The following is a 23483-nucleotide window of genomic DNA, read 5'->3' on the forward strand; positions in this document are numbered from 1 at the left end:
CCTGGGCCTGAAATGTGGGCCAGGATCAGGCCTGGAACCTTGGTGGTCCTTAAGGGCAAACTGGTTTTTCCAAAGAGCAATCAGAATAGATTTTCCTTCCTTTTAAATGAAAAGGAGTATGGGGAAATGGGGGGGAAATCAAAAGGAAGGGACTTTTCTTACCTGTTTCTGTTGCAATTTTGGTTTCTTCTGCACCAAAATATGGCAAAGATTTCCTTTTTTTTCTAAGACAAAGAACACTACATTTTCTGAGGATTGACAAGTGTAAGTTTAGAAAGGTGTAAATGGCCAGGGATGCCAGGGGATGTCCCCTGTCACCCAAGAACATGAGATTGCCACATAGGACTGTGAGCTTTGGAGTTGGAAGATCTTGGAGATAATTTTCCATAAATCTCTTTATAGATAAGGAAAAGGAGACTCAAGCTGGAGACATGGTCTGCTCAAGGTCACACAGTAAGATAGTCTTTCAACCCAAATCTTCTGACTCCAAATCCATTCTACCAGGAAGCTTTTCCATGGTCAAAATCAAACTCAAAAAGCTAGTTACATACCTGGTACATTTTTCCCCAAGAAAAGTCCTTCCATTGTCAGTAAGTAAGAAGCAGTAAGAATGCAGAGCCCAGGGCTGGAATCTGGAGCCTTCTACTCTGACTCCACTCAAGCAAACTTCAGCGTGCCTTTCATGGACCAGACTGAGGGCCTGGGTCCCATCTCTATCACTTGCCAGTTACATGGCCTTGAGCAAGTCAAATGGCCTCCCTACACTGGGCCTTCATTCTCCGTTACATGGGGCTAATAGGCCTGCACTAACTCAGCTCCCAGAGTGGCTGATGGAAGGCAATGAGCCAAGCTCCCCACATGGAAGGCATTACTATTCTTCACAGTGGCAGGATTACCACAGCTGATTTCTCTTGCTAAAATACTCTAGAAAAGGAGAGTGGAAGGCAGCTTCCCTATTCTGCTCCAGCCTCAGCCACTTCCTTGTGGGAGGCCTGGACTGGGTGACTTCCTCTCGTTAGGCACATTATCTGTCACTTATTATCTTTTAATGTTCAGTATTATTCTTATGCACTTGGTGGTACAGGGGATAAAGTACAGGGCCTAGAGTCAGGAAGACCTGAGTTCAAATCCAACCTCAGACACTTCCTAGATATGTGACCCTGAGCAAGTCACTTCACCCTGTTTGATTCACTTTCCTCATCTGTAAGATGAGCTGGAGAAGGAAATGGCAAACACTCCAGTGTCTTTGCCAAGAAAACCCCAAATAGAGTCAGAGAGTAAGACAAGATGGAAACATCTGAACAAGAAATAATTCCAAACACCCATGTTAGAACCCAGTGATATCACACATCAGTGGTGTGTAGAAAAGTCTGCAACCTGAGAATGCCAACTACTAGCCTCTCCCCAAGTAAAAGCTTTATGTACTAGCATGAGAAAAACCTTCATTCAACCAAGTATACGGTGGATGGAGGTTCAGACTTGGTCAGAAAGGGTGGCACACCATTTCAAATAGAAAGTCATTTTTCCCATTTGATCCTTCCTTGTGTTTGTATGTTTGGTTTTCCCTAGAAGTCCATGTCCTGATTTAGAAAGCAGGGAGCCCAGGGTGTCACTGAATTTCTCCTTGGGGCCCCAAATAACCATCATGAATTCATCAGGCTGTAGCTACAGGCCTTGAACGTGTAGGAGATTAAAGCGAAGGTAGGGAGGGAGAGAGAAGGGAGAAGAGAGGGTACCTCTTTGCTTAATTAAGCTCCTGGTGTTCATTCACTTTCTTCCTCTTTACTTCCTCCTCTTCAATGAAAAACTAAGAAGCAAATCTGAATAGGTTGCATGCTAGCTAATCAAGGTTTTTCTTTTTGTAGAAAGGGGGAAAAAAGAATCAGCTTATGGAAGGGAAGAAAAAGAGGGGAGACTCACCAAGAAACCCACTTTTGAACCAACAAATATAACCAAAGACTAAAGATTCTAAAGTTAAAATTCAGAGAAGACCACAGAAGGTAAAGTAAAGCCCTCAGAGTGGCAACCCTAAAAAGGAAGTGGATTTCCTCTCTCCTCATTTGCTCACTCCAGTGACTGCCAGACGTTACTGAGGCATCCAGTGAAGGAAACCCTAGGACCTGCAGTTTGTTTTCTGTGGCTCCTGTTTTGGGGTAAGATGGAAATTGAGTTCTGTGCTTGTTCATGACCATCCTGTGACAATTCTTCAGGAGCTGACCCTGCCAATATCTATGCCAAATTACCCCATTTCTATCAAAAGTTGTTGTGAATATCTATTGGTGAATGTCCCTCTGTGGTCATTGAACAGGTAGGCCACCCTTGGGATTGCACTTAAAGACTTCCCATAGAAAATGATGGTGCATTTTGTTACTTTGAGATGTTCTTTTTTATTTCAAGCTCTATGTTAAGGATAGAGAGGCACCTTTTCTTGGACTGCTTACAGTTGCCCAAGAGCAGAATAATTACCCCTTGAGGAAATAAGTTCTGCTCATTGGAGGTCATCAAGCAAAGCTGCATGGCCGCTTGTTGGGGGGATTGTAGAGGGTGGGATTGTAGAGGTGGGATTGTAGAGGGGGGATGGTAGAGTGTCCTCAAGGCCCTTCAGGTAACTTCCATGTGTGAGTCTGGGGTTTTCCTCTTTCCTGCCTCCAAACTGCAGCCTTCCAAAGTGAAGTTTCCTACTTCTGCTTATTTGTTGGAATCTGCTGTATGCTGCAGAAAAATGCCATGTTGAATGGCAGTAAACAGTATTTTATAGACATCAGCCCCATCTGAGGGAAGTTCAATCCAACTGCCAAGTATTCTGCCAACACCACTGTCCCACTTTTCCCAGGCTGTGCTGAGTCACCCCAGCAGGACCAACCCCGAGCTTTGTCATCCTCCTGCTGTCCCCCCTCCTGACTTGGAAAGGAAGAGTAAACAATGAAAAATCGCCCACCTGTCCACTCACCCCCAGCACAGACAGATTGGCCTTCCATTGCATTAGAAATTTGACTGGTTGTCAGTCTACAGGATACCCCAAGACCCTGGCCTTCCAGGTACCTCAGGGAGTGCTCAGCCGCCTTCATGGTGACCCAGGTGGGATTCACTCTGGCCCTCCTGAGCTGTGTGACCAGCAGTCATCCCCATAGCTCCAGACCCAAGCAGAGCCAGGACGTGTAAGGCTGTGATATCCCATCCCAGCTTCTCATGGGAGCCCTTGAAATCACCGCTGACACAGGACATATTGAAACTGAACTTTAAGGATTTTATTTCTATATACATTTCATCTTCGTCCAGAAATAAAGCTCTAACTACAGACAGACCGTAATGTTGTGTATATGTATCGCTTCCAACAGTACGTTAGCTGAGTAAGTGCTGGGTACAGAGTTCTGTCTTGCTCGTGGATTTACACCTACGTTGCTAACATGGACTCTGACGCCTCCTCGCTCCCTTCTTCTTTTATAACCAATAACAAGCAGAGAGACAAGTACAAGTTAATATTAATAAGCTGCTGAAATAACACGGGATAAACTATGTACAATAGAAACCATTCATACAAATGAAGACTAGGCTATTGAGTTCGTTACAATGTGTGGAGCAAAGATAAGACGGCCACTTACAACTTACATGTTGCCTGTCTCTTGGGCACGTCCCCTCAAGATCTAGTGGCTGGGGAGTTTCTGAGCGGAACTCTGCCAATGCCAATGACTAGGGGCAAAAGCTGAGATCTCAAGACATGCCCACATGTAAATTCCAAAGGTTTGCTTATCTTTATAGAGAGCAGGCCTCCTGGGGCCACCTGGAATGGGCCTAGGGGATGCTGGGTGGGTGGGTCGGTTCATTTGGGAAGGAATACTGAGCTCTAGAAACACGCGTTCCATTATCACAAGCAGTTAGGCCTACGGTATTGGTTACCAGCGCAGCTATCGGAAGCAGGAGGACGCGAGAGGGCAGGACGGATTCACAGGGATTCGGGACTTGGAAGGATATCTGCACGCCAGTGCCTGTCAGAGCCCAGTTCTGCCTAGCTATTCCCTTCTGCCTTGACTGGTTATCTAAAACCTTGTGACCCAGAGAATTAAAAGACCTCTAAGCAGGGGTCCCAATAGATGCAAGCCAAAGTATGTGTGTACACGTACATGTATGTCTGTGTGTATGTATGTTTCTTCTTAGGTGATTTTATGTAAAACCTGCAGTGATTCACAACTACACTGAGAGATGGAGCCCATGGGCAGAAATGACACCAGACTGTCCCCCGGGGGTCGTGGCAGCCCGTGGACAACAGCAGCATCTTAGACACAATCCAGGCCCCAGATGGGACCGTTTCCTTTGCAGCAGCAGCCCTGTCCTGTGACCTCTTTTATTCCTCAGGCTTCAGTCCTACCCACACTGGCTCCTCCTCAACCCGAAGGGAAGTAGGGCGTGTCGCTGTGATAGTTGTAGTCGGGACACACCTTCTGTACTAGTTTGTAATCGGTACTATAAAAGGAAATGTAAATGCAGATGACCTTGAAGGGCTTAGAGCACAGCCAGGATACATGGCTCTGTGTCTGCTCCTGGTAACAGGTTTTGGAAGGGTCATAGTTACAGAGCGTGTTCTTGGTCGCCTTGTCAACTTTTTCATACTCGATCCGGCAGTTAAAGGACTTGGAATCTTTGGCATCGATCACCGTCTGCTGGGCCAAGTCGAATTCCACAATCTTGGTTGGGGGCACCAAGCTCACAGAGACATTGCCTTGCCCGGTGGAATTGTGCCGGAAGTACACGCTGAAAGTCCCGTTACCGTGGTCAACGATTTTCCCAGTTATCAAGAGGTTGAGCTTCACAGTTTTGATGTTGGAATGAAAATCGCCCCAGCCAAACATTTTCTTGAACTTCCCCGTCTTGACGATGGGCCGTCGCTTGGCTCTGGGCCGAGGCTCCTGAAGGTCCGTGGAGTTCCTCAGCCAGTCCCAGAGATCTTGCTCGGAATAAGGTTCTGGGGTGTCATAGCGCAGGTCCAAGTCTGTACCATTGTCTTTGCCACGAAAAGTCTGTGAGAGAAGCCGGCTGATGGACAAGTCTTTGCTGCTTTCTGTCCAGATGTGCTTTAGGGTGGATTTGGTGCCTCCAGATTTTAGAAGCTCGGACTTCCCGCCATTCGTTAAATTGGCACATGTGACCTAGCGGGGAAAAAGAAGAAAGATGACACTTTATCTCTCCATGAAAAGGGAATTATTTCAAGCCAAGATACACGCAGTTGGGGCCTCCATGACCATGGAGTGAAAATTAAAGAGTCCAAGAGCCCCACCATGAGCATGCTTCCCATCAGCATTCATTCACATGATGGCAAGACTATTTCTCCCTTCTCATAGATATTGCATGTGCTGACATTAAGAGTAAGGGGGACACACAGTGAGGCAAGAAGCCAGGACCAAAGCATGAAACTGATTTCTACACATGTCCTGCCACCTAGGAGGAACTATTCACTCACTAGGAATTACGAGTTCACAAAGGCTGAAGCTGAGTAGCATTCATGCTCAGCACCAGAACCAACCCAGATACTTGAGACAGAAGGACCCAAACTGCTTGGGCCCAGACAGTAAGGCCTTCCCCATTTGTGCTCTGAGAAAAAAAAAAAAGAAGTTTCAAGACTCCCTTTAGCTCTATTTGTGATTAAAAATAGTTAAAGCCAACTATGGAAGGGAGGGGGGATGGCTGCTTTTACTGGCCTCTGACTACCTGCTTCATGGATAGTCTAAGCAAGGTGACTTCATAATAAGGTCCTAGCTTTTTCTCTCAGTGAAAAAAGACAGGGGCGGCCAGGTGACTCAGCATGTAAGAGCACCAGCTCCAGTGTCGGGATGACCTGGGATCAAATCTGGGCTCAGATACTCAGCACCACACCCAGAAATAACTGTATGTGTAACCTTGAGCAAGTTACTTAACCCCGATTGCTTAGGGGTGGCCAGGTGGCTCAGCGAGTAAGGGCACCGGCTCCAGTGTCGGGATGACCTGGGGATCAAATCCAGGCTCAGATACTTAGCACCACACCCAGAAATAACTGGGCGTGTAATCTTGAGCAAGTTACTTAACCCCAACTGCTTAAAAAAAAAGACATATGTGCCTGACTATATGTGACACCATATTGGGAAGTAAAGGGAATCTAAGACAAAGATCCTGCCCTCTGGGGGCCTCTGTTTGAGTCCAAGAGTCAGCCATGGGCACAAACCTGGCCTTAACCCAGAGGTCAGCAGAGGGTAAATGCCAAATGAGAAATCCTGTCTCTTTCCAGTGCTAAACAGGCATGCCACAGATGTCAAAGACAGAAAGAAAGGTTCTTTGTGCCCTAAAACAGTCATGGAAGCACTTTGTGCCATACATTGCAAAGAACTGGAAATAAAGCATATGTCTATCAATCAAAGGATGGTTAAAATCACTACACAAGAAATGAATGGGATGTTATAAACAATGAATTTAAAGCATTCAGAGAAGCCTGGGAAGACTTACATGAACAATATAAATTGATGTAAACTGAGAAGAGAGAAACAGGAAAGCAATCTGTATGACAGCAGTATGGAAGGAAGGAAGGAAGGAAGGAAGGAAGGAAGGAAGGAAGGAAGGAAGGAAGGAAGGAAGGAAGGGAGGGAGGAAGGGAAGGAGGGAGGGAGGGAGGGAGGGAGGGAGGAAGGAAGGAAGGAAGGAAGGAAGGAAGGAAGGAAGGAAGGAAGGAAGGAAGGAAGGAAGGAAGGAAGGAAGGAAGGAAGGAAGGAAAGGAAGGAAGGAAAGGAAGGAGGGAGGAAACACTGTATAACTATATTGACTGAATAAGAGATGAGAAAATATATTCTTTGTACAGATGGGTGACTATAGATGTGGAAAATTGCATGCACTATCAAACTCAGTTAATACATTGGTAGTTTTGCTGAACTGCTGTTTTTCTTTCTCTTAGTTTTTTTTCTTCTTATAATTTTTTTTTCCTTACAGAAAAAGTCTTGTTGAATAGGGGACAGAGAGGAATATATTATTAAATGAAATTATATAAAAGGAAAAGAAAGGTAACTATCAAGGTTAAAAGGAAAGGTAGCTAAATAAATGTAGTCCTTCCTTGGACTCACTCATTCTTACCATTTCTACTCCATTATAAATTTTGCCTCTGCTTTTAAGCTTTCCTGTTGCTCCCAGGCTACTGAATCTAGACTTTATCCCTGTCATTACACACTGTCCTAACAAATGTCTAACTCAAGCTTTGGTGCCCCAGAATCAGCTCCCTTTTGGGAAGTCAAGTGGTAACAAGGAAGAGTTTGGATTTGGTCATGGCTGACCTGAGGTTAATCTGGGAAGCAGGCAGTTTGACTAGAGGTCCCCAGCCTCCAATAGTGCCAAAAGTTGGATATGGACAACTCTGAGACTCCCTCATCCCTCTAGTGCCTAGATGGTGGTGGTGGTGGTGGTGGTGGTGACAGGTGCTATTTCTCAGAGCATTTTGCTCTATAATACCTTTGTCAATCGGTCAGTTGGTGGAGAGACATTTCATAAGTGACTGCTATGTGCCAGTCATCACATTAAGTACCAAAGATACAAAGGAGTATATGAGAGAGTCGCTGGCCTCCATCTACTACTGGAGAGCATGGCAATAGAGATGATTTCTTTTCTCACTCAATGAAGAAATAAACTCCAAGACATGAGGTGAAGGGGATGGCTCCACTTCATGCACACAAGTTCTGAGGAAAGGGTCCCAATGCTTCTCCTTTGACATGGATATGACTTATAGCCTGACAACTGAACCCAACTGACCACCCAACCACTAAACTCATGTGAACTTATGCTGATGTTGGGCTGAAGATTCGGGTGTGGTATGAATCTGCAGAGGGGTATTCATCACAATAATACTCTCTCCTTTGGAGGGCTTCAGAATACCACGTCCTCCTGTCTCTCCTCCTACCTGTCCTGCCACTCCTCTGTCTCTGTTGCTGAATCCTCCTCCAGATCATCCCCTCTAATCATAGGCATCCTCCAGGGCTTTTTCCTGGGTCTTCTCTTCTCCCTCTAAACTACTTCACTTGGAGATCTATCTCCAGCTTCCATGGACTGAATTGTCATTTCTATGGTGATGATTCTCAATCTACCTTGGAGGTCTCTGCTGCCACCCAATCTTGTATCTCCAACCGCCTTGCAGATATCTCAAAATGGGTGTCCAATAGATATCTCACATTCAATGTATCCAAAAGTAAACTCATTATCTTTTCCCCTAAACCTACCCTCCACATTCCTTATTATTATAGGGGGTAAAACCATCCTTTGATTCTCTCAGGCTCACAACCTAGATGCCATCCTTGACTCATCTCTTTCACCCCCCCTTCCATATCCAATCTGTTGCCGAGGTCTGTAAATTTTACCTTTGCAATATATCTTGAACATACCCCTTCTCTCCTCTGATACTTCCATGTCCCTTGTGTGGGCCCTTAACACCTCATACTTTGACTCTTTCACTAGCTTGCTAGGGGACTGCCTGCCTCACATCTCCTCACTCCACTCCATCCTCCATTCAGCCAACCAAATGCTTTACACAGGTCCAATTCTGTCACTCCCCTACTCAATAAACACCAGTAGCTCCCTGTCACCTACACGGTCAAATGTAAAATCCAAAGTCATTCAAAACCTAGTCCTGTCCAATCCTTTCAGTCTTCTTATACATCACTCCCTCACCATGTACTGCAATCCAGTGCCCCCAACCTTCTGGCTACTTGACACTCCATCTCTCAGCTCCAGGCATTCTCTCTGGCTGTCTACCATGACTGGAATTCTCTCTCTTCTCAACTCCTGGCTTCCATAGCTTCCTTTAAGTTTCATCTAAAATCCCATCATTTCCAGGAAGTCTTTCCCAAACTCTTTCAATTCTCATGCTGTCCTCATCATTATTCCCTATTTATCCTCTACATATCTTGTTCGTTTGTAACTGATTCTCTCCCCCTCCCATATGAATGTAAGCTCCTTGAGGGCAGGGACTGTTTTTTGCCCCTTTTTATATCTCCGGCCTTTTGCACAGGGCCTGGCACATGGTTGGTGCTTGATAAATGTTTATTAACTGGCTGTCTTTGTATCCCCAACGCCTGGCTTATAGCAGATACTTGATAAATGTCTTTTGATTGAGTGATTGACTAGTCTATGTGAGGTGTATATTTTTACCTCTTTTAAAGATAAAAAGGATGTCTATTAATTTCTTCTAACCATTATTTTTTTTACTGTAGCTCTGTTACTAATCATTACAGATAATTATAGTGTTGCTTTGGAAATGATATATTTCTTGATTCAAAAGTATGAATACTTGAGAGCAGATAGATATGTAAATAGCATGATGTATAAGGATAAGAAATCTCACTCTGGATGAATAGTGAAGACAAAAAGAACAAGGTTGACATAAGCAGGAATACAAGCTCAAGTTGCACTTGCCTACATTGCCTTTAGGGATGATTCACTGTGTGGAGATGAAGTCCTAAACATTGCAGATATTCCTGGTTCTTTTCTAGGTAGTTTCCCCTGTCCCAGAAAATTGTAAGCTCCTTGAAGATGTAGGTCAGATAGTAGCCTTTTTGTATCTACCTAAGCACCATCCACAAAGATGTTAAATTGAGTTGTCTCTTGATTTTGTGATGAATAATAGAGAGACAGAAAATAAAGAAGTAAATGTAGACAAAGTTCATCAGGAAAAGATACACTTTGCTCCCCATGGAAGTTAGGGATGGGGAAAGGGTGGTTCAGAAGGAAAATATTTCATAAAGAGTTTGTCAGAACAGTAATTATTGATTAGAAAACCCTGTTACAGGGCACTCTGCCCTTCCAGCTACTCCATTATTACACATAGGGATCATCTTTCCAGTCAGTGATCTTTCCATCCACCATTCCATCTGTCTTCCATCTTCCCTTCCATCTGCTTTCCATCTTCTCTTCCATCTGCCTTGCATCCCCCATTCCCAAGCGGACTTTACCCCCATTAAGTAGAGACAGCATGCCTGGGGAAGAGGTTTCCTGGGACCCCAGAGTCTAAGCTCTGCACTACTTCTATGGCACTGGCTGAGTTTCCTTGATCCATTAAGTACAACTCAAGGATTCCTTCTACAATCCATATTTTTCTCACACAGAAGATTGGTACCTTACTTTCACTGACAGTGATGGCTTACTTTGCATTAGTCACCTTGAGCAGCCAAAGGAAATGACTTAGCATTTTGAAAAACCAAAATTTGTCATTTCTGGATGCTGTATGTAACCTCACCCCTAGAGAGAGTCACTGCAATAAACCATTTGGGAAAAGCAGAGACAGGATAGAAAGGTGGGCCATCTTCATTTAGTCAGTTAGGACACAGTCTATCAAGATGATGGAAAATCAAAAGGCACTGTGCTTGTGCTGAGGAGGTCTTTAGTAAATGCAAGGGTGAAATGGACAGTTTCTGCCTATAGGAAGTTTTCAGTGTAATAGTGACAAAGGTGTTCAGATTTTTATTTATTCCTAAGTAGTTCTACACCAAAAAGACAGTCTTCTATGCATATGAAAAATACTATTCAACATCTGCCCTGGTTGCTGTGACATAAGCCTTTCATTTGACTTGTTTTGGAGACCAGAAAGAAAAGCTAAAACAGAGTTGTTTCTGGAAGTAGGTTTGGGTCTTAACTACTCTAAAGGCTGCTACTGATCAATAAGAACTTGTTGGGATGCTCAACCTACTTACAAACATCTGTCATTTCAGTAGCGTCAGTATGTATCATTGACACAGGTCTTGACTTCCCCCCTTTCCCACTTTGCAACCTGTTTTCCAGAGAGACTGTAGTTTTTTTTAAATACAATGGGTGTTGAGTCCTTCCAGACTTAGCTAGGCTGCTCCTCAGAAGACAAACTACTTATTGTTGCATGACTCCAGGGAACTTTTCAGCTTGCAAGGGCACGTGTTTTGCTAGCAGGACCTTTGAGAGCCCAAGGCCAGCTCCATACCCTAATGAGGCCACAAAGAATGACATGAGAGATGACCTCTGTTATTGTTGCTTTTCTGTATCACAAATGCAAAGCACTTCAGGCCATGGAAGCATCTCACCAGGAATGAACAGGAGATCATGCCAACTTGTCCAGAAAGCCAGGTTCATTGTCCGACAAGGAGGACAATTACATTGTCACCACTCCATGACTCCAGTAGATTAAAACATCCTCCCTCAAAGGGCTACCAGCATCATCTAGCTTGTTCACTAAGGGTGCCTCCATGCCCCTGCATGAAACATCTCTAGCTGAAGGCTTGCAGCAGCTGCTCAAGCTTTGTGCTGTTAAATGATCCCAGAATCACAAACTCAGTCACAGAATTTCTGATTTGGAAGGGACCTCAGAAGCATCTAATTCAACTTGCCCATACCTAAGAAGAAAATTTTTCTCAAATTCTACGAATCATCCAATCCCTCTCAGACATGTTAGCCTGGAATCATTAACCTCTTTAATTCCTTTTCCTGTAGCTACTCCTAAGAAAACTATTTCACAACTGTTCATGATTCTTCACACTTGAAATGTCATGGATTGTGACAGTCATGAAAAAAAAAAACCTATTATTGTTGTGGAGAAATCAAATGTTTTTTCATGCCGGAAAAATAACCCTTCCTCCCAGTTGTTCATCTTATAAGCACATGCACGCATGCACTTGCGCATGTCCATGCACACACAAACACACACACAATCATTTTTTTATTCATTTGCACATGAATATTGATGAGTGATTAAGAAGCATGATTCCCAATGTCCCATTCTCATCACTTGGTCCATTCTTCCCAAATACAATTACAGATTACTTACATTTATTTTTTGCATTACAAGAGGTTGATTCTTATATTAATAAATGTATGAAATGCCATTAATACAAAAGAAAAGAAACTCAGTAAAAAAAAAAAGTTAATATTTTATGGTATTTCCTTTTAAAATGTATAAGGAATATCTTGTGTGAAAACCCCTGGGCATATATGTCCAATAATGAGCAACACATTAAAATAACATTTTAAGAGACTAGTCTTCACCTAAAGATCGAAGCTTCTTCAACACCATTCTTGCATTATGCATTTTCTCATTTTACCTTGCCTGAACAATGTTATTGTAGTGGTAATATTTGTAAATCAAATGAAAAAAGACTTTTAGCATGACCATAGGCAACTAATTTTGCCTGATTCCATTGTGAATCCTCAAGGAAAAGAAAGAATCTCAGCTTGGTAGAGAAGTCCCTGGGGTAAGATCCAAGACCTGCTCTCAAATGGGGGAGGACAGACAGCATGACAATTTTATATTGGCAATTATTTTACCCATGGGGGTGGGGTTGTTCCCTAACACAGAGGCTCTATACAGAGTCTAATGGGTTACTTAGGGAAAAGAATAAATATTAAAAGCAGGTTGGGGTAAACATTTATGAAAAGAAAAATTGTAAATTTGCAACAACCATATGAAAGCGTGCGCTATAATCACCAATAATTAAAATACGAACTACAACAAGTCTGAGGCTTTGTGTCACACTCAGCACAATAGCAAAGAGGACAAAAGGCAGCTACCTTTAGTGCTGGATTACCCAAGGCATTCAGGCACACTGCACAACCTCGGCAGTGCTGGGAATCAGGACAGCCACTTGGGAAAAGAATTGGGAAGGTACTAGGTTCATCCTCTGAGGTTTCATGTGGAATGGAAGTTGGGCTGGTCCTTTACAGAGGTGTAGAAGCTGGGTGACTTTCTCACTGCCTGAGACATTAAGAGCCCAACACACCCCCAAGATGCTGTGGGAAGTTTTCACAGAACTGCTATTTCTAGGCAGAATATTTTTTCTGACCAAATGTTATGAATTACCATGATGAATGTAAACGCAGAGGGGAGAATGTTTGATTTGAATTTAATCAGGAATTGTCTCCTTTTAATTTATTGATAAAAGTTTTTTATTGCATTTTATAATACACAAATTTCTCATGGCATGCTAATCCAGAGCCAGAATGAGTGGGTTGGCATCAATTAGGCCTTGTTTGGATTATCTTTTGACCTAGATGCAAGGGGTAGCAAAAATAACAAGAAAAACATTCACACAGTGACTACAATAATGCAAGTGGAAAGAACAACAAAATAATTTAAACTGAATTCTAGAAAATCACACTTACAAATTTGAATATTAACAGAGAATTATTAGGAAATATCTCCTTAGTTTATTTGTAGAGGTCAGGGACCACAAGGGTAGGCATAGCCTTTGACATCAGACATACATGACACTGTTCAGTTTGATCATGTTTTGTTTTGTTTTTACTTCAAAAAGTTTATATTATGTTTTGTTTTCTGGGAAAGAGTGGGGGATGAGATGCTGGAAAATGGAAGAGGTGAGTAAATAAAAGATAATTAAAATTTAATTTAAAAAAATAAATCTTTGGGCTGATTATATATATATCTGTAGTATATATATATATTATATAATTATATATTAATATATAAATTTTATGTGTGTGTGTGTGTGTGTGTATATATATATATATATATCTGTAATCCCTGCTACTAGGGATGCTAAGGCAGATAGATCTCTTGATCTAGGGAGTTCTGAGTTGTAGTAGGACTATATACAGTCTAATGGCTTCATTAAGCCAGACCCCAGTAATAGTGGGCCACTAGTCTGCTTAAGGAGAGTCAAGAAATGGAATATGTCAAAGCTTCTATGACAATCAAACATAGGACTGAGCCCATGAGTGCTGACTGCATTTCCATCCTAAGCAGCATAGGCAGACACAAATAACAATAACAATAAATGATTACAGAACTGCACAGGCAATGTTGCAGACATCAGTCACCTCAGGACCTCTGGGAATCACTTTTCCTTTTCCTTTTGTTATTTGAACTCCTTTGACCACCATTATATCAGGACCTTGGACAGCACTCATGGTATACTTGGCACACAGTCTGCGGAATGTTAAGCAAACTATCCAGAAGTCAAGGATGTGAGAGTTAGGCATAGCTTATTCTATCCTCTTCTTCCTTACTCTACACCCTTTGCCAGAACCAATGGGGGAAAAGCACTGAGTGTTGGGAAAGTCTTTCTGTCTCTGACCAAAGGAAACACAGTAAAACCAAGAGTCAAATGTGCTAGTGAAATGCCCCACTAAAGTCTGAGGAAAGGCAAAAGCATGAAGGAAGACATCAAGAGATCCTGTCTTGGGTCAATATATTCCAGTCTTGATTACCACAGGAACAACATAGGAGTGGAGAAAATGGCATTTGAATTGACCGGGCAGAGTAGGATGTGTTTCAGAATCCCCTAAAGCTAGAGAACCTATACAGCCCGAGGTTCACAGCCTTGGATTCTTCATGCTCCCTCTCCTTAAACTGCTTAAGGCCAAATCTTTTAATATCAGCTTAACCCCATCTCTTCCATTCCCATCATCCCCTTTAGCCATACAGACACCACTCAGGTTCAGTCCTTCATTGTCCCTCACCTTGACTCCTACACAAAATTCCTCAAGGGATTCCCTGCATTCAATCTTGCCCCTTTACAAACCATCCTTTACAAGTGATATTTGTTCCACTTACTAGTCTTTTATTTTTCCCAAATACATGCAAATATAGGTTTCACATTCACTTTTTTAAGATTTCAAGTGCCAAATTTTTCTCCCTCCTTCCCTTCCCCCTCCACAAGACAGGAAGCAATCTGATATAGGTTATATATGTACAATCATATGAATCATATTTTCACATTAGTCACAATATAAAATAACCAGAACAAAAGAGAAAAAACATGAGAAATAAAAAGCAAAAAAGTGAAAATCGTCTATTTCTGTCTGCATTCGGGCTCCATAGTTCTTTCTCTGGATGTGGATATCATTTTCAATCATGAATTTTTTGAATTGTCCTGGTATTGATGAGAAGAGCTAAGTTTATCAAAGTTGATCATCACACAATGTTTCTGTTACTGTGTCCAATTTTCTCCTGGTTCTTCTCACTTCACTCAGCATCAGTCCATATAAGTCTTTCCAGACTTGAAATCTGCCTTGCATCATTTCCTATGGCACATAGTATTCTATTATATTCATATACCGTGTTTCCCCGATAATAAGACACTGTCTTATTTTTTTTTTGAAAGAAAAACACCAGAGGGCTTATTTTCAGGGGAGGGCTTATGTTGTCCTGCCTCAGCTCTCCTCTGCGGCACTGCTCTCAATGGCGCCAGCAAGCAAATCACTGGGGAAGAACAGGATGACGCGCTCACTGCTGCAGCTCTGATTGGATGCAGCTCGGAGCGCGGCGTGTGTTTCACCGGGGGGGGCACAGTGCATACAGAGGGTACCGTAATGTAGCGTGTAGCGCAGGGGATCACCTTCACTACAGTAGCACTCTCAATAGGGCTTATTTTAGGGGGAGGGCTTATTTTAGAGGAATCTTCTACAGTAAGGGGAGGGCTTATTTTCGGGATAGGTCTTATTATCGGGGAAACACGGTACTACAACCTGTTCGGCCATTCCCCAATTGATGGACATCCCCTCATTTTCTAATTCTTTGCCATCACAAGAAGAGTTGCTATACATATTTTGTACATGTGGGTCCTTTTCCCTTTTTCATGATGTCTTTGGGATACAGACTAGTAGTGGTATACAATTGATATTCTTAAGTACAAATCTGTCCATGTAATTTCCTGGTTTAGGAAACTTCAATGACTACCTATCATTTCTAGGATAAAATACATGCTCTTATTTTAGTCAGTGAAAGCTCTTCCCAATCTGGCAACATCAGTCCTTCCAGGGTGATGATCCTTTATTCCCTCTCCCACATGCTTCGTTTAAGCCACATTTGCCTCCTTGATTTCTCCATGAATGAAATTCTGTCTTCCACCTCAGTACCTTTGTATAGTCTGGCCTCCATTTCTAAAATGCTCTCCCTGTTCACCTCAGCTTCTGGAAAACACAAGTTTCCTTCAAAACTCAGCTCCAGGACCACCTCCTACTAAATAACCTTCTTGATGTCTTTATTAGAGTTGCATATTTAAACTAGTTTATATGAATTTGATGCATGGGCACCTAGATGACACAGTGGATAGAGCACTGGGTCTGGATTCAGGAAAACTCATCTTCCCGAGTTAAAATCTAGCCTCAGACACTTGCTAGCTGTGTGACTCTGGGCAAGTCACTTCACCCTGTTTGACTCAGTTTCCTCATCTGTAAAATGAGTTGGAAAAGGAAAAAGTCAGCCACTCCAGTACCTTTGCCAAGAAAACCCCAAATAGGGTTATAAAGAGTCAGGCGTGACTAAAAATAACAGAACAATTTGAGTTGTATTTTATATGTTAATCAATGTACATCCCCCCAGTGGTCCCTGAGGGCAGGGGTTATTTTGTTTGTTTGTTTTTTTTCCATTTGTGTCCAGCACCTAGAACAAGGCTTAACACACAGTAGGCACTAAATAAATATATGAACTTGAAATGAATGGATAGTCACTTCAAGTTGTAGAGCAGCAAAGGCATTGAATAGAGTTGAGCAGTGGCAGAATGCAGGTCAATGGCATGGGCAACAGCCACGGGACACCATAGGGCAGGAGGCTACAAAGATAAAACATGTGGCCTAAAACTGAGGGATCTAGAAGAAGAGATGATAGAGTTCCCAGCCCAAGAAGTGGATGGCATCCACCACCTCTGCCACTTTCCATTGACATGAAATTCTCCTCTGTCCATGGTGATGAAAACATGAAGCAGAGTCCAAAGTCAGTGGCTACCAAGTGTGCCTTGCTAAACTTCTCAGTACAGTCTTTTCCCACAATAGAAATGGACCAAGAATTGCGGATGGTTTTTGCCCATTCTCTTAGGCAGGGATAGTCAAGATCAGTGTTAGAAGGTTCATTTGCCTGGACCAACATCCGGATTTGGACTTGGAAAGCCATGGGCTCCAGCAGGTGACTGTGTTTTTCAAAGCTCATAGTAGGTTTGTCTGAAAGCAGTGCAGATATGGCCACAGTTTCAAGTAGCGGGCTGGAAGGAGCCTTTGTTTCCACTTTGGTGCTGCAAAGCTCTGCTAAGGGTGACTCAACAATGATTTTCTTTTTTAGGTTTAGTTTGGTTTTGCAATTTTGGTTATATTTGGAATTCGGAATCGTCTCTCTTCCTCCCTCCCAACTCCAAATGAAAGAAGGCCAACATTTGGCATAGATAACTAAATACAGATATGTAGATACACACACAGAACCATGCAATATGTACTTTCCCATATCATTCCTTTTCCTGGACTTGGAGAGCATCTTCCTTCACAATTGATTTGAATAATAATATTACTGAGAATAGTTTAGTCATTTACAGTTACTCTTCAAACAATATTGCTGTTATTGTATGCAACATTGGCCTGGTTATCCTCATTTGGGTCTTTATTTTTTCATTCAAGTCTTTCCATGCTTTTTCTGAAATCAATATGCTGGTCATTTCTTATAGCACAGTAGTATTCCAGCACAATCAGATACCACCACTTGTTCAGCCATTTCCCACTTCAGGGGTATCTCCACAATTTCCAGTTCTTTGCCACCACAAAGAGAACTGACTGCAAATATTTTAGAATATATAGGCTACTTTCCTTTTCCTCTGATCACTTTAAGAAATAAATCTAATAATGGTGCTGCTGGGTCAAAGGGTTGATAACTCTTTGGCCATAATTCCAAATTGCTCTCCAAAATGGTCAGACCAGTTCACAATTCCATCAACAGTATATTAGTGTCCCAATTTTTCCATATCTCTTCCAGTATTTGTCATTTTCCTCTTCTAACATTTTAGCCAATTGGATAGATGTGATGGGGTACCTCAGAGCTGTCCTAATCTGCATTTCTCTAATCAATAAATGACTTAAAGCATTTTTTCATCTGACTATGTATTGCCTTGATTTATTCAATGAAAAACTGCTTGTTCATATTCTTTGACCATTCATTAATTGGGAATGACTCATATTCTTATAAATTTGATTCAGTTCTTTATATATTTGAGATATGAGGCCTTTATCTGAGAAACTGGTTTAAAAATGTTTCCAGAATTTTTGCTTTCCTTTTTATCTTGGCTACATTGTTTTTATTTGTACAAATACCTTTAATTTAACAAAAATGAAAATTATCCATTTTACATCCCATGAGCTCTCTATCTCTCATTTATTTATAAATTCTTCCAATGTCCATAAATCTTATGGGTAATAAATTCCAAACTCTTTTAATAATACTTATTAATCTCCCATTATGTCCAGATCACATACCTATTTTGACCTGCTCTTGGTAAATGGTGTAAGATATTGATCTATACCTAGTTTCTGCCAAACTATTTTCCAGTTTTCCCAGCAATTTTTACCAGATAGCGTGTTCTTGTCCCCAAAAGCTTAGATCTTAATGTCTATCTAATACAAAGTCACTATAATCATTTGCTACTGTGTATTCTCTATCTACTCTATTCCACTGGTCCACCACTCTATTCCTTAGACAATACCAAATAGTTTTTATAATTACCACCTTATAGTACAGTTTAAGCTCTGCTACTGCTAGAACTTCTTCCTTTTCTTTCGTTCATTAATCCTTTTTTATATTCTTGATCTTTTGTTCTTCAAAATGAATTTTGCTATTATTTGTCTAGCTCAACAAAATAAATTTTTGGTGGTTTATTTGGGAAGACACTGAATGAGGAGCTTGGTTGAGTTAGAATTGTCATTTTTATTGTAATGTCTCTATCCAACCATGAATAATTACTATTTCTCCAATTATTTAAATCTGACTTTATTTATATAAAAATGTCTTACAATTATGTTCATATAATTCCTGGGTTTGTTTTAGCAGGTATACTCCCAAATATTTTTTCATTGTCTACACTTATTTTAAATGAAGGATTTCCTATTGTGAGGCACAGTAGATAGACCACTGGGCCAGGGCTCAGGAAGACCTGAGTTCCAATCCAGGCTCAGACACTTACTATGTGATCCTGGGCAAGTTACACAACCTCTGTCTGCCTTAATCCACTGGAGGAGGAAATGCCAAACCATTCCTGTATCTTTGCCAAGAAAATGCCATGGACAGTTATGATCCACAGGGTCACAAAGACTCAGACACAAGTGAAGAGCTGAACAATGGCATCTCTTACTGGCTCTTCTCATCTATGGTTTTCTGAAGCTGTGAGAAAGGTGGCAAAGTTGACTCCATCCAACACAATGGATTCAAAATAGTCACCCCTTCCCCATCTGACGGCCCCCTGCTGAGATGATGGGAGTGCATGGCTATGCAATTAGTGTGCTGACTGCTGCCACCGGGCTGCTGGTTCCGGAGAAGATTTAAGATTAGCCAATTCAATCCCCGTATTATCAAAGAAGGAAGTAAGGATGCCACAGGAAGGCCAGGCTGCAATGGCTAACCTTGTGGCACATTCTGAATCCTTCCGCACCTCATACCTGAGCAGTCATCCTTCTGTGTCCAATAACTCCAGTGTAAAAGATGGCCTCAGAAGCGCCCTAAATACATAACTCACACCGATATTGTGCTTTGAGGTTTACGAAGTATCGAAAAATATTATCTCATTGTATCCTCATAAAAACCCTTAGAGGAAGGCACTATTGTTTCCCTATTTTATAACAATGAGGAAATTGAGGCATATGGGAGTTGGACGATTTGTCTGGAGTCACAAAGCTGGTAAAGGTCTGAGGTGGAATTTGAACTCAGACCTTCCTGACTGCAAGCTCAATACTCTATTCATTATACTACCCAGCTTCCAGCCTGAGCGGATGGAGGGATGAGGAGGGGAGGACAAAGCAAACTCCATACATTTAGTCATGGTAAAATCTGTCTCATCTTGGTTGGAAGCTTCAGGGAATCTCAAAATTGGCTAAAAGCCTAACATCAGCTCATACCTAAGCGTGGTTGGCTGAGGCTCAAAAGAGCTGCCACAGATTTCTAGCCTCAAATTATTAGCCTTCATCAAGAACAATTACCATTTGACATTTGACAGAGTCATATTGAGTAGCAACTATAACTTGGCCAGCACTGAGGGGCTTGCCGGGAGGGGTAGGAGGGACACAAAGGCTATTTTAGGCCCCTCTCCTTTAATGCACACTCCCACATGGCCCATCTCCAACTGAATAAAATGCCTACCAATAGTTACCCCCAAAATGTGGTTTATATTCACTGAGGAGGAATGAGTGATTGGACACACTGGGACCTCCTTATGATGCTGCCTTTGGGAAATCGATGGGAAAGCCCCTAACTAGTGACAACATGAAGGGTCTTTGGGGGATTCCGTTCCCTCCGGGACAGGGTCCACAATGGCTCCTTTGGTGAGAAACAAACGGGCCCCTCATGATAACATTCTTTCAGGCAATGGGCTTTGGGCATTTCTTCTGGCTGCCTTCTGTGCCTGAAATGCCCCGCCCACTCATCTCCATCTCCTAGCTTCCTTGGCTTCCTTCAAGTAAAGTCCCACACCTTTTACAAGAAACCTTTCCCGGTCCTCCTTAAGTTTAGTGTCTTCTCTCTGAGAATACACACTCGCACACACACACACACACACACACACACACACACACACACACACACGCATGCACACACGCACGCACACATATGGCTTCTTTTGCACATGCTTTCATTTGCTTCCTCCTTGAGACTGTGCAGTCTGATTAGGGCTTATTTTTGCCCTTTTTTGTATCCCAAGACTCTCGTAAAGTCCCCAGCACACAGGGGGCACTTCGTAAATGCTCATTCACCATTCACTGTCTGACTGACTTTGGGGGCACCTCAGTATGAATACCTGATGTGGAAGCTGCCCTGTACCGAGGTCCCCCCAGATCGATGGGAATCAGAGTCGTGCCTGTCTCATGCTAAGGCTGCCCTGCCAACCACCTTGAACTGAGGTGCCAGTACCTCATCAGAGCCAAACTGGAAGGCTGGGGGTTGGGGGAAGAGAAGGGGGCAGGATATCTAATATTCATGACCCTTGGAAAAATAAAATGGCACTCTCTCTATTGGTGTTGTCACGGTATAGTATCCTCATAACACGGAACTTATTTAGAAGAGTTGATATAATTTTACAGACAATTAATCTGCATTATGTACAAATTGTTTTCCTATTATTGAAAATAAGCTCATTACTATTTGGCATCTTGTGGTCTTTGTCATTTCGCATGCTTCCTTCTAAGGCTGATGTTTTAAATAATCTCTTTCCTGGATCCCCTACACTACCATCTGGGGGCAAATGTGCTAAAGCAAACAGGAATGTTCCAATATATGACCCCTTGAGATGCTCCTGGAAGCCAGAAAATGGACATACAATTAAGGTAATAACTTACTACCTTTTCACTAGCACTGTGATCTTCAGAATTTGAAACCTTAAGTAAGGCAATGGGAGTTCATACAAAGAATTGGATTCAGTGACTGTAAGCCCACCCTTGTTCATTACCAGACTGGCAATCTATAATGTAGACTGATCTCCAGCTATGACCAATGGGTGCCCATAACAGCTTCCCAGAAACCTTTAGTCTGTGTTATGTCAATGACAGTGTCAATGACCCAAGCCCCTGGGTCAGCCTTCAAATCACTGAACCACAGAGCAAAGTCTCTGCAAGAGGAGTCAAACGGGCCACCACCTGACAGGCCGTAAAGCAGGTGTAAAGACTAAGGCCAAATTTATGCTTCCTGAATTTTACAACCAGCCAGTAGAGCTATAGGAGCCTGTCTGCCAAATGTGTAATGAAGTTTTTAGGGGAACTATAAAGGGGGCTTGAAATACTTCCTACCCTGCCAAAAACAAAGTCAATTCAAATGTTATTTTCTCTCCTCCTATGCTCGTCAGGACTGGAATGCATTTCAGTAGCAGATAAATGGACTTGTCCTCCCCCAAACTGCACAGGGTCAGGCCTGCATATTGCACAGGCCTGGGGGGAGGGGGGGTACAACATGGAGGCTGACTCATCATTCCCCTGAGGTAGGCTCATGTAAAGGCCTGCCTTGGTTGGCGATTCCAGGCACCACAAGTGTCACATAAAACCCTACAACGTGGTTTGGCTCATTAGAATGGGAACACTCAGAAGGGGCTGGGGTTGCTTTCATCTCTCAATGCTGAAGTTCTTCTGAAGAAGTCTAAGAAGCTAATTCAAAACCTCTTTGCTGGTTGAGTTCTTAGTGACTTCAGAAAGAGTTAAAACGGGACAGAAATAGAACTCCATGAAAGAGCTTATTAACTCTTGGCCCCTGTTTTGCATTTGGAGAAAGACATTTAACCCAACTCTCTGAGCGCAATGCCTATGATGTCATTAAAGAGCTCTCACTTGAGGGAACTGCAGCTTGGGGAGCCTCATGCCAGCTCTGTACCACAGGATATTAAACTTTCAGGGGCCAAATTCAATTGGGTTAAAAACCGAAAGGAGTTTAAAGATGCTTGCTCCATTCCAGTCACCCAGAGGCCTGTTAACTTTGCAATCAAACTCTAGTTAGGTAAATAGCTGCCATCAAGAGCTTCTCTCTGGCAATGCCCTGCTCTAAGCCCTGGTTTATTAATATCAGCTTGCTATTTTCAGCACAGGGGCAGAAAAAGAATTTTAAATAAAATTAGAGCTGAGCTGGAAGGCCATGCAGCTCCATTTTAATCAAAATCTGAACTCAAGCCTGCTTTACATATGAAACGGGTTCAGAGAGAATCTTTCCCATATTAATCATGAGTGTGGACCTGCAATCTTGGGGGAAAGGGCAAAAGAATTTTAAGGAGAAACTTAAAGGCACTTTTTACTCCACAGCTGAAATAAAGCAAAATGCAAAAGAATGTTATAAATACCCAAAGAAACTCTACCAAACACTTTAACGTTTTATCAATTATTAATGGGTATTGATGAATTTTAAAACTCTGAACTTAGAGATCCCTGCTTAACTACACAATGTTGCATGATCTCATATTTTAATATTTACAAGGAAAAGCTCGAATGATTTCCGAACTGGAAACTGGGAAGCAAAGGCACTGCATGCCCTCCACCCAGTCCCGTGGTCCTGCTCCTAGGAGGCGCCCAACACGTCCACATCCTTCTGCCTTAGATCAGGAGATAGGGGCAAGGGCCTTACAGTAAGCCAGACATGGATTAGGTAATGCTCAAACACCTCCTGATAAAGCTGGGCCAAGGCTCAGCTAAAGGTGAAGGTCACCTTTGTTCTCTGGGCAGCCTGAAACTGACCCCAAAGCCACCCTCTGATCCAAGAGCTGAAAGCACATCCTTGTCCATGAACCCAATACCATCCAACAAACATCTATGAAGCTATGGGAGGGCAGGGACAAGAGTCACATGGGACTGAGCGGGCCTAAACAGGCCACAATCTGCACCTCTGCAGGCATCTTCCAACTGATGAGATTTTAGATCCAATGACATACTTGAGTAGGTGCAAAGTACTATCCTAGGTGCTGGAACAAAACAAAAACCAGAACTTGCCCTCAAGGCACTTACATGTAGATAGATAGACAGACAGACAGACAGACAGACAGACAGACAGACAGACAGACAGACAGACAGACAGA

At 42.5% G+C, this 23483-nt stretch overlaps 1 protein-coding gene across 2 annotated transcripts in view; it reads right to left on the reverse strand.

Annotated features, from left to right (window-relative positions):
• Positions 1 to 3233: 3233 nt before the first annotated feature.
• The window catches only part of NXPH1 (neurexophilin 1), a 224597-nt gene continuing 204347 nt past the window's right edge, over positions 3234 to 23483 (reverse strand). For both annotated transcript variants that reach the window (XM_069094455.1, XM_069094454.1), the window contains one exon: positions 3234 to 5144. In XM_069094455.1, coding sequence (XP_068950556.1) covers positions 4383 to 5144 — 762 coding nt within the window. In that variant the 3' untranslated portion in view covers positions 3234 to 4382. The remainder of the gene's footprint in view (positions 5145 to 23483) is intronic.

This window comes from Petaurus breviceps, unplaced genomic scaffold, assembly GCF_028583685.1.
Source record: "Petaurus breviceps papuanus isolate PSGF00001 unplaced genomic scaffold, PetGlider_PUasm1.0 218, whole genome shotgun sequence".
Classification (NCBI taxonomy): domain Eukaryota; kingdom Metazoa; phylum Chordata; class Mammalia; order Diprotodontia; family Petauridae; genus Petaurus; species Petaurus breviceps.